This window comes from Arachis ipaensis, chromosome B3 (assembly GCF_059453495.1).
Source record: "Arachis ipaensis isolate K30076 ecotype BB chromosome B3, ASM5945349v1, whole genome shotgun sequence".
Lineage (NCBI taxonomy): Eukaryota > Viridiplantae > Streptophyta > Magnoliopsida > Fabales > Fabaceae > Arachis > Arachis ipaensis.
The window spans coordinates 140,512,802-140,524,635 of NC_142438.1; the positions used below are offsets into that span (position 1 = coordinate 140,512,802).

Genomic DNA, 11,834 nt, shown 5'->3' on the forward strand with positions numbered 1-11,834 from the left:
TGAATTGAAATTGAATAAGAAAGATACATTAAAATTGAAATAGAAACAAAAAAGATTGGTTGAAATTGAATACAAAGTGAATCACTTTATTTTTTATCTAATTTCTTGATGCAACAAAGAATGGACTCCTTAACCTAACTTGCCTACATCATAGTTTGAAGATTGAATCGAAATGACTTCTCAACCTTCTACCCAAATTTCGGTACAACAAAAAAGAGACTCACTCAATCTCACTCAAAACAAAAAACAGTGCTTTGACTAATCACTCAATACTACGACTACAATAGTTTATGAGATATTTATAATTTGTTCTTGAATTAAAACATAAACCCATAAAACATAAAGTTTAATTTAATAATTAAATAAATAAAATTAAAATATATCAACTTATATTAAATATTTTAAAAATATAAACTAATAATTTTTAAATGATGTTTGAACTCCTCATATTATAAATATTTGTTATTACTAGAAAAAATGATATCGAGCCAAAAAATGTGATTTTAAAAAATTTTATGTTTGTAAACTTTTTATAGAAACCATTTTATAAAAAGAAAAAACGGAGGATCGGAGCATTTTGCAGTATGATTTTGATTTTTGATTCTTAAAAACATTCATATATCGCATTGTACAATTTTACTTTTTTAGATTATTATTTTTTTAAAAGAAATTATAAGATGCATTTTGACTAAGTCAACAAACCGCTTGATCTTATTGGATCCATAAAATCTCATGGTATGATTTCTGCTTTTCTCTCTCCCAACTGCCCATATGAATATATTACACTTTTTGTTTTTTGTGTGAGAGAGAAGAGTGTATTTCCTAATGATGTGAGAAGAGAAGTGTTTAATTTTGTTATGGGAGTTACAAATCGGTGTTTTCGATTTGTTTTATTTTTTTTCTCAAACAATCACAAATCGGACGGTCCAATTTGTGATTTTGAAAATAAAAAAATTTTTAATATTAAAATTGGACCGTCCGATTTTTATTTTAAAAAATAAAAAAATAAAAAATACAAAAGGGACCATGCGATTTGTAGTTTTTTTTCAAACAAATCGGACTCTCCGATTTGTAGTTTATTTTTTTCTTTAAACAAATCGGACTGTCCGATTTGAATAAAACACCATATAAAAAAAACACCTAATCTTTCAATAACAATGTATTACACATATATTTAAACAATATAAAAAAAATTAGCCAATATATTACATTAATTAATTTGAATATGGAAGCAAAGTAGGGGTTGGACTTGTGTACGAGGAGGATGGGTGCTTCACCTCGTTGTGGGATCAGAGGAAGCAGAACTCGAACCCTACGAGTTGTCTCTCAAAATGTAAAAAAAATTACCCAGAACAAGAAAAACGGAGGGTCCGAATTCTACGTTTTAGATTTCAAATTCCATCAGCTACAAATCGGACCATGCGATTTGTGAAGCAAAATTTCATGACCAAAGAACTCGCATGGTCCGAGTTGTGTACTCTGTCCGATTTATGTACTCTGACTTTTTTTTCAACTTTTTAAACACAAATCGGAGGGTCCGATTTGTGTACTCCTATAATTTTAAAAAACACCAACAATTACCATGTTAAAGTATATCACTGATTTTACTTCCATATCAAAATTTTTTAGCCAATATATTACCCCTTTATGTGATATAAAAATTACTTATCCACTGATTATGTTGTTAGAAAGAAGATTAGTTTCAACAATGTTCTAGTAATCTGTTACCACTTACCACAATGTAGTAGTGATGAATTGGATTCATAGTTACACTAATCTTAACTATGCACAATAAAATAATTAGAACACCAATATTTTACGGTACACTTAAAATTTTTCCAATAATATATTCACTGTTCAGTTACAAATTTACAATATCTTTTCAGTGCTTCAAATAAGCACACATTCATGCTCTCCTCACCTTGCATATCAAAATGGAAAATGTTCCCTTAAGTGGAGCCAGTTGTTATGATCCCTATGCTAAACTAAACTGCTGAATTTGATCGTTGAAATCCTATTTAGTCAAATTAAATAATAAACAAAAGCAACATAACTTTGTTGTGATTCCCTTAGAGGGGGCCGGCCAGAGAAATCTCAACAAGCACTGTTCACATTTGAAAAAAGAAAATTGGACTTGGCAAGAAATTTGCCTTCTTAATTATCACTTTATTACTAATACAAACAACAAATGTCCCTAATCAGTCACTAGCTCACTCTTCTATTTCCAACGTATTGGAATAAGGCAATGACTTCTAAACATCAACTATAGGACGCAATAATAGAGCTTGCATAATGCTAAAATATATTTATTACTTGTTTTAATTTTTTTTAGAAAAAAAAATTAACTAACACGTGCCCGATAATAAGACTACTATTAGTGAATTATTTTAAATATTTTTATTTATAAATATAAAATAAATATATTAAAAACTTAAATTTTGTATATTTTCAATAAAAAAAATTTAATTTATAATTTTATCATAATGCGTCTTTGGGTACAAATTAACTAAATTAAAAAAAATGTTACTAAGTTATATAATTTCAAATTTTTTTGGTCAAGCACGCATAAAATATGTTGTAATACTTTCTTCATGAGGAGTCATTGCTTATTTTTAACAAGCTGGAATTGGAGTGAACGATAACAATGAGTAACTGAGGGAAAGTGCTGTTTGTATTACACATAAAAAAGTAAGCAACTTTGTTGTGGAACTAGTGTGAAGTTTCTTCCCTTGTTTCCTCCGGTATTTACAATTGTCCTTTGAAGTGAAAGTCTTCCACCAAACAGTTTTCTAGTCACCATCTTAATTTATTCACCCATTTTGTTCACAACCTTAGCTCGTGTAATTTTCCACTTGACCATGATTCCATAAACCCCCTCTTACTTCTTGTTGCATTCATACTTGGATTTGATCATTGAGTCGATTCTGATGAGAGCTGTCTTGAGCCCACATGACACCAATGTGCAAATATAATAGTACAAGAATTAAATTATTCTTTTTTTTTTTTCCTAACATAAGATGTTCTTATAATATCACGTTATCCTTACCTTCTCACATCAACATTTTCATAATAGTTCCAATTCATTATTTTTAATTCTTGATTTTGACCTTTTAAAACTTTTGTTTATTACTTATTGAATATTTATAATTCATCTATTTAAAAAAATACTATTCATACATCAAATACTCTTTAATTAATTGTATATTTAAATAATTTTTTAACTTAGAAAATAAAAAATGTGTATCTAATTGTTATAAAAATACTAGTATTAAAATAATGAGTTATACTACGTATACACCAAAATCAGCCACCAGTATAAAATACATGCTAAAATACAAATATTCATTGAAAATAAATTAAATCACAAATGTATTTATACACAAATATATTACTGACTGATTTTAGTAACTAATTTTAGTGTACAAATAGCATTTTTGTAAAATAATATTTATTATAATAGATGTATAGTTAGTGGAATTGTTAAAAAAAATCCTCACCACTAGTAAGAAAATAACTAAAACATGTTGTGAAGTTTTACCGTGTGTGTTGATCTTACCTTGTGACCAAAATTTTGATGCACAAATGTCACTACTAAAGTGGTCCTCTCATGCACCACAATGGGTAAAAGGAATTGATAGGCAACAATACACATAGGAATTGGCATTAAGAAAAAGGCATACAAATAGTTTCTATTTGAACAGTGTTGTTAGACATTTACACATGGAGCAATTATAAGCTTTCATGCCACAATGTGGTAGGCGACCTTACAACCACCTCAACTCAAATTTTGTTTAACAGCTAAAGCGTGTTTCCTCATACTTCTACAATTAATTACTCTTAAGAATAATCCAAAGCACTATTACTATTACTGTTGCTCTTTTTCAATGCTAAAAGATTGTAGAGATTAAGATTAATTAAAAAAAGCCATGAATTTCTAGCAAAGGAAACTAGCTAATGGGATTGACCATAGTGCTGAATTGAATTCTATAGACTTTGGTCACAAGCTAGACAAATTTCACTATAGTAAAGTGGAAAAGAAATAAAGAATGTGTTTATGTGTTTTCAAAAGAAAAATCATTACTCTTTTTAACCTTTGGATTTGCTTATTCTTCCAACTTGAAGGACTCTTCTACTTTAAGAAAGTGGAGTATGCACTTTTTAGGTAATTTAAGTTACTAAGCGACGAAAAAGTAAGAATAAGAGGTACTAAAGAATCCTTTTTCAATGAACACGCTTCCCAAGAACAAAAACTCAAGTGCAGCACATAACAAAGATGAACTAAACTAAGATCTTAAAGCTGAACTTTGCAGTAAAAGTTCTGTTACATTGACATTTCAATAGGAGGGTGGAGAAACAAGAAAGATAGACGTTGATTCAGTATATTATTTGAATCAATTGAAGAGATGAAGTCATTACTTAAAAGGAAAGGAATGGAATACTCACAAGAATAATGTAGGATATAGAAAAAGAAACAAAAGTTTCAATTTTAAAACTACGGAATTGTCATGTTCCATTAACATGAAAAGGATAACAAAAAAAGACCCTACCTTCTTCTACTACCAAATGAAAGGAATGATATAAAGGGAATATTAAGAAACCAAAATCATTTACCCTCTTAGCTGTATACATTGTAGTAATTGCTGTCCTGGTATGAAATATGAAGGATAAAGACAAAGGGAAAAAAAAGAAAAACATTCCAAGAAATTTCAGACTTTTCATCTACCTTGGTTGTTGCTGCTTCAACTTGATGTTGTTGACGATGGAAATTGATGCAGTCCTTCTTCATTAGTCATCAACAGGAGCAGGAAGATTGAGATCAATTAGGCAATTAGGAACAACAACAAGAGAAGAAGGAGCAGCATGATGCTGCTTGATGACCAAAGTGTTCTCCTCTGATGAACCTCCAATGAAATGGGATCTTTTGTGTCCTCCTAATGCTTGTCCTGACTTGAAAATCTTGTAGCAAATTGGACATTCGTGTTCCTTGCTTTTCTTTGACTTCAACTTCTTCTTCTTCGTCATGTTCTTCTTTTTCTTATTAGCCTTTGTGCTGGCCTTAGTGCTATGAGCCTTTGGAGCAGGAAATGAATCAGTATCAGTATCAGTGCTGTTCTCATCACTCTCTTCATCTTCATCAACATCATCATATTCTGTTGAATCATAAGAACAATCATCATATTCATCATTGGCAAAACCAGTTTTTTCATTCTTGGTAGGAACCTCAGTTGAACTGTGAATAAGAGAATCATAATTTGCTCTCTTTCTGAAATCAAACTTCTTCCTTGTAGTAGCAGTAGTAGATATTGTTGTTTCATATTCCAAATCCTTAACTGCAGCAGCAAAAGCAACAGTACTACTGTATTTGCTTCTTCTCTCTTTGTCTTTATCTTTAACATTCTTCCACCCTTTGAATTCATCAATTGAGACATCTGAATCAACCATTTTGTTCTTGAGGCCACTCCTCAGAGACCCAGCAGCTGAATCTGAATCATTAGGCACAAAGTTCTTCCTGCCATTGTTATTACTCACAGTCACAGCAGCAACCTTATTGGTGTTAAGAACAACAGAATTGTTATCAGAAGACTCAGTAAGAGACACGAATCGACCCCTCCGGCCGGAATCTCTTGAGAGCATCATGAGCATCCTAGCAACCTCTTCTTGCTCCTCCTGCTGCTGCTCCACTTCAGAGACAGAAGCAGATGGAGAAGAAGAACAAAAGGGTCTGAGATTCTTGAACCTCATCATCCTTTTGGATCTCCTCCTTGGAAGCAACGAAGCAGCAGCACCACCAGAACTCTCAGCATCAGATTGGCTATTATTATCACCATATTCATCATCATCACCATCATCATCCATAGCCATAACCACCAATTTCTCTCTGTCTTTGTCTTTGTCAGAGTGACAAGCCATGTGGCCACACAGAGCTTTCATTGATGGAAAGCCTTTCCCACATTCCTTGCAGAACCTTTCTTCCTTCTCACGTGCCAAGTTGGTGGCAGCAGCACCATCAATATGCACAAACCTTGTTGTCTTCTTGGGATTCTCCCTTAGCCCATAAATGGGGCTATTATTATTGTTACCAGCAGCAGCACCACCACCACCACCACCAGCAGCAGATTGAGTAGGCCATGATGAATCCCTCTTCCTCTTCTTGAGAAGAAGATCATGAGTGTTAGCAGCAATGGGAGAAGAAGAAGCATTGATGGTGGTTCTTTCTTCAGTGATGTGGGTCCTGATGTGACCACCAAGAGACTTGCCACATGGAAACCTCTTGCTGCAATACTTGCACACAAACTTCTTCCTCTCCTCCATCATCATACCAATCTCAATTATTCTGATTCTGATCAATAAATTATTCAACAACCAATCAATGAATCTGATTTGGTTGATGCGCCAAAACAAAAACAGAACAAGATCAGCTAAGCATGCCTTCTATCAAACACTGCAAAAGCATAACATGAAACATGAAACATTCATCATTAGAGAGCAATGATACATGAATATATATATATGATCAACTAGAACAAGGTGGAATTTTTATTGCAGAAAAGAGATGAAGGGACCAAAATTGAGGATCACCAAAAGAGTTTGTTGTTGTTGTTGTTGATGATGGTGACGATGACGATGATGAGCAGAAAAGAGAAGAGAGAATCAAAAATGGTGTTTTGAGATGTGACAGTTCTAAGAAGTACAAGATCCGACCCACAAAAAGGGGCGAGACCCCTTAATTTCCGTTTCCCAATAGAATGCGAGAAATTCAATGCCCCAAAAATAAAGATCACATTTTTTGAAGATTACTACTACATTCTACTCCTCCTCCTCCTCCTCCTACTACTACTACTACTACTTCCGCTATTCCTACTTACTAACCAACTTCCTTCAACATTCAAGAACAAACACAATTGAATCAATCACTGATTTTAATAATCATTAAGAGGTAGCTAACAATATAACAATTGGCTTCTTCTTTTTTAATTGGTTTTTATTTTTACCTGTGCTGAGTGATGTAGTTGGAGGAGAATTCCATGCACGAAACAAAGAAAAATAGGGTATGGTTTTATTGGTAGCTAAGAAAAATAACAAAAAATTAAGGAGGTTGCGCTTATGTTTTGGCACGTGCGACTCACACAGAGAGAGAGAGAGAGAGAAAGATCATTTGAAGGGACAAGATTTTCGGTTGTATCATTATCTCAGATGTGATATGCCACTACCCCCGGGGACTTCATTTTAATTCCTTATAAGCTTTTTTTTCTCGGAAAAAAGATTATTATGAAAGAAAAAGTCTTTTGAAAAAAAAAAAAAACTTTTGCTATTTTGGTAATTAATTTATTTTATATTTGAATGTTAATTTTCTTTTGTCTTTAATAATTAAATTTTGATACATTATACCAAAAATATACATATTTATAATAATTTTACGTAAACACAAATTATCAGTAACATGTGATCGTGTATAAATGCATATTTAGTATTTATGAAAAAAATTTATTATACTACAGTCAAAATTTTGATTATTGTAAATGATAAACTTAATTATTCGAATGTTTAATTATTTTATAACAAATATATAAATTAATGGTTAAGTTTTATAATTAAATAATAATTTTATATTATAAAAGAGTTTAGTTTTGATAAATTAATAAACTTTGTTATTATTATGGATAAAGTATATTTTTTATTTTTAAATTTGTTAAAAATTTTAAAAATACTTTTAAATTTTATTTTGTTTAAATTTTATTCCAAAATTTTTTTATTTACATCAAATATTCTTAGCGCTAATTTTTTAAAAAATTTAGGACAAATCCAACAATAATTTCATAAGAACGATTTTCAACACAAGCTAGACATAATTATCATACATTATTGTTGGATTAGTCCTAAATTTTTTAATAATTTAATTTTTAAAGATATATTTGATGCAAATAACAAATTTTATGACAAAGTTAAAGCAAAATAAAATTTAAAAATATTTTTAAAATTTTCAGTAAACTTTAAAGACAAAAAATATACTCTATCCTATTATTATTTATTATTACCTATGATTTAATTTTGATGTGATAGTACTTAGTAATATACAAAATTTTACACGATCATCTAGTCAAATTCATGTATTTATATAATTTTTTAAATAATAAATTAAAAAATTAGTTATTTTTCTATCATGGCAGTATACAATTGGTTGTATGTATAAAATATTTTATAACGATCATTTATAAAAATTATATTATATTATCTAATTAAATTTATTTTTTTAAATTTATGTATAAAAAAGTTGTACATTGAAATTAAATATTAAAAGCGTAGATTTTTTTAATGTTCAACTAAATATGTCAAAAATAAATTTATTTTGTTTATTAAAAGAGTATATATCTATTTTGGTCCTCAAAGAATTTTAGACTGGACATTTTAGTCCCCAATTAAAATTAATTACTCGATTAGTCCTTAACAATTAATTATGTCAGTCACTTAAGTCCTTTACTCCGTTAATTCTAACGGAGGACAAAATAGTCACTGACAACTCTAACAGGAGACAAAATGGTCCTGACAACTCTAACAAGGGACAAAATGATCCCTGACCCCTTTATTCAAAAAATGGCACTGTTCTTCTCCATTTTTTATCATATCTCGCATAATCCTAACATTCATACTCTCTTTCTTCACCTTCACATTCTTCTTTTCCATATTTTCCTTCCTCCTCTTTAGCTCCAAGATTAAGCCATGGTGTAATTATCACACGTGTCGCGTCTACCTCAACATGTCATGGACCACACACTTCCTAAATCTTTATGACTGGTACATCCACCTCCTCTGCACTTCACCCACCAAAAACATCCACTTCCACGTCTTCGATAACACCACCTCCAACCCCGACATGTCCACGACATCCTCAAGACCAAGTTCCACAACTACTCAAAGGGCACGCCTTTCTCTACTCTCCGGCAAGCAACATAGATTGTTGGACATTAGGACATCATGAGAAGATTCTCCTTCGACATCATATTCAAATTCTCATTTGAAATAGACACCAAGTGCTCTCCGGTAAGCAATATAGATTGTTGGACATTAGGACATCATGAGAAGATTCTCCTTCGACATCATATGCAAATTCTCATTTGAAATAGACATCGAGTGCTTCATTCCTTCTTTTCCAGAGTCCAAGTTGGCATATAGTTTCAACCTCGCATCCAAGCTATCAGTACAACGAGCAATGTCGCCATTGCCGCTCATATAGAAACTGAAGCGATTACTGAACATTGATTCAAAGAAGAAGTTGAAGGAAGCGATCGGAGTGGTAGACAATGTGGTCATGGAGATGATAGCGTAGAGGAGGAGGGAGATGACAACGACGACGACGGATCTTAACAAATCAGACTTGCTGTCTAGATTCATGGGATCCATCGAAGACGATAACTAGTTGAGAGACATAGGTATTAGTTTCCTGAGTATGAATTGGTTGAGAACAAGTTGAGAATTTTTTTTGTGAACATTAAATTTATAGAGTGTGTATTATGTAGTTTGAAGTTACAGTGTTAGACTGCTAGTGTTATGCGAGACATGATGGAAATTGGAAGAGAACAACGTCGTTTCTGAACAGAGGAGATCAGGGACCATTTTGTCTTCTGTTAGAGTTGTCAGGGACTATTTTGTCCTCCGTTAGAGTTAACGGAGTAAAGGTCCTAAGGTAGCGTTTGTTTTGAGGTATTGAGATAGAGATTGAGAGACTGAGACTCAGTATCGTGTTTGTTAGTTCAGAGACTGGTACTAAAATTTCTGTCTCTGTTTCTAAAATTTCAGTATTTCAGTACCTCCAAAAAGTAGGGACACAGGGGACTGAAATTTTTAGAGATGGAGACTGAAACTTTAATAACATTTTATACCTAAAATACTTTCATTTCAATTAATTAATTCCAATTTTATCCTATGTGTAAATTAAATTAGAGTTTTATTCTTGTTTCAATTCCTGTCTTCCATTTTGCACCAAACAGAATACTGAGATTTATTTCAATCCCTGTCTCTTAGTCTCAGTCTCAGTCTTTCCGTCTCTGTCTCTCCACCAAACGCTACCTAAGTGACTGACAGAATTAATTATTAAAGACCAATCGAATAATTAATTTTAGTTGGAAACTAAAATGTCCGGTCTAAAATTCGAATCAAAATAGGTATAAACTCTTATTAAAAATTTACTAAAGATTAAAAAAGAGGTGTAGCCAAGCTGTCTTGCTTGTAGGACCACAATTGAAGGATCAGAATCTCAAACCGATTTAATTGCCTTAACCATATATATATTTTTTAATTATTATAACCTTAACATTGTTGCCGTAATATCCTGTTTTCCCCTATCATCTTCTCCATATTTCCATTCCGAATTGCCTTTCCATGTTTCCATTTTTGTGTTTTGGGGTCAATGTAGAGGTTTCTACTTTACATCTAACCAAAGCATTTTTTGGAAGAAATCTGAAATTAATTGGCTTAAATACAAAACACATTAATTTCTATTATTTTTTATACAAATATTTTATTATTAGCCTTGACTTCCAAAGATGCTAACGAATGACTTTTGATTCTTTCTCCAATATTCACTCATTTTTCATAACCAAATTATATTGAGTTAAATCAAAGTGGTTTTTAAATTTGCAACCGAATTTTAATTTTGTTCTTTAATTTATAATTGTTCCAATTTTTTTTTTTTGAACTCAACAAAAGTGCCTCACGGTCGTTCTTAAGATATATTTTGACGAATATTCGTAAAGAAAATGATAATATATATGAAGAAAAGTCACGTTATTCAATCAATGACTATATTAGGTGATAATTATAATTTTTTTAACTCAATTTAATTTTTATTAAATATTAATAATTTATAACTCTAACTCCAATTTAAATTCCAGAAAATATTGTTCACCATTAGAAATTATTCTCTTTCTTTTGATGTTACCTGCATTTGAAAAGGATAATGATGGGCGAAGACAACAACGTTATTAGAAAGGAAATAAACAACTCATTTTGATGGTCATGACAAATGGATAAAAATAATTTATAGAGGTGTGTCATCCAAGTATTATTTTGTTACTCAGATTTTATTTCTATAGTATACTCAGGAGAATGTGGGAATTGAAATGATGGTATTTTGATTCTCTAAAATCAAACTTAATTAAAAATAGCTTTTCAAACTTTGAACCAAACATAAGAATATGATATTTTCATCTTAAAATTTTTAGGAATTATTTATATTTCCCCCAATCACAGACCCTGTAATGAGGGAAGCAAAACGCTTAAAGATGCTCAAATGAAGAAATTGATAGAGCATGAAATAGTTTAAGACCTATCATTACAAACATGACTCAAATCAAGCACTTACGATGAAATAGCAGAAAAACAAAATGGGCTTAATGGATCAAAGTTCTCTCTCAAGACGAAACCTTCTTCACTTCGACTATCAATTCCAGAGGTCCAGCTCACTCCTTCTTCAGAGAAATGAGGAAAATTTTTTTCTTTAAGCTGAAAATTAAATATTACTCAGCATTAAAGCAGTTTCTTTCAGAACATATACATAATCAACGATCAGTACATGTAAAACTTGTACATTCTTATTCCACAAATTCTCTTCCAAAAATGTTGCCTTCATTCTGCAATCACATGATGCAAAGGGGGACAGTCCTGTTGCCCTGGCTAGCAGCAACTTCATCTTGGAACATTCCCACTTCCCACTCCTTCACTTTTTAGTGCCTCTACCATAGATTTACCAGAGTTGCAAAAATCGTACCCGAACCTTCACTAGATTTCACTCATCATTACCTTTTCCAAACGCACCTAACAACGCCAAGGAGAAGAAA

The 11,834-nt window shown here is 31.5% G+C and overlaps 1 protein-coding gene and 1 pseudogene across 2 annotated transcripts; one reads left to right on the plus strand and one right to left on the minus strand.

Moving 5' to 3' along the window:
- Positions 1-4,453: 4,453 nt before the first annotated feature.
- Positions 4,454-7,227, minus strand: LOC107634772 (uncharacterized). Of its 2 annotated transcripts, none has more exons than XM_016338194.3 (2): positions 6,993-7,227; positions 4,454-6,442 (listed from the first exon to the last, which is right to left on the minus strand). In XM_016338194.3, the coding sequence occupies exon 2, from the start codon at positions 6,316-6,318 to the stop codon at positions 4,786-4,788; it is 1,533 nt and encodes a 510-aa protein (XP_016193680.1). In that variant the 5' UTR covers positions 6,319-6,442; positions 6,993-7,227; the 3' UTR covers positions 4,454-4,785. The 2 variants fall into 2 exon arrangements, with proteins under 2 accessions (XP_016193680.1, XP_016193681.1); XM_016338195.3 differs by having other exon boundaries at positions 6,580-7,190.
- A 1,420-nt stretch (positions 7,228-8,647) lies between these two features.
- On the plus strand, positions 8,648-9,469 carry LOC148572621 (cytochrome P450 94C1 pseudogene; annotated as a pseudogene).
- The last annotated feature ends 2,365 nt before the right edge of the window (positions 9,470-11,834 follow it).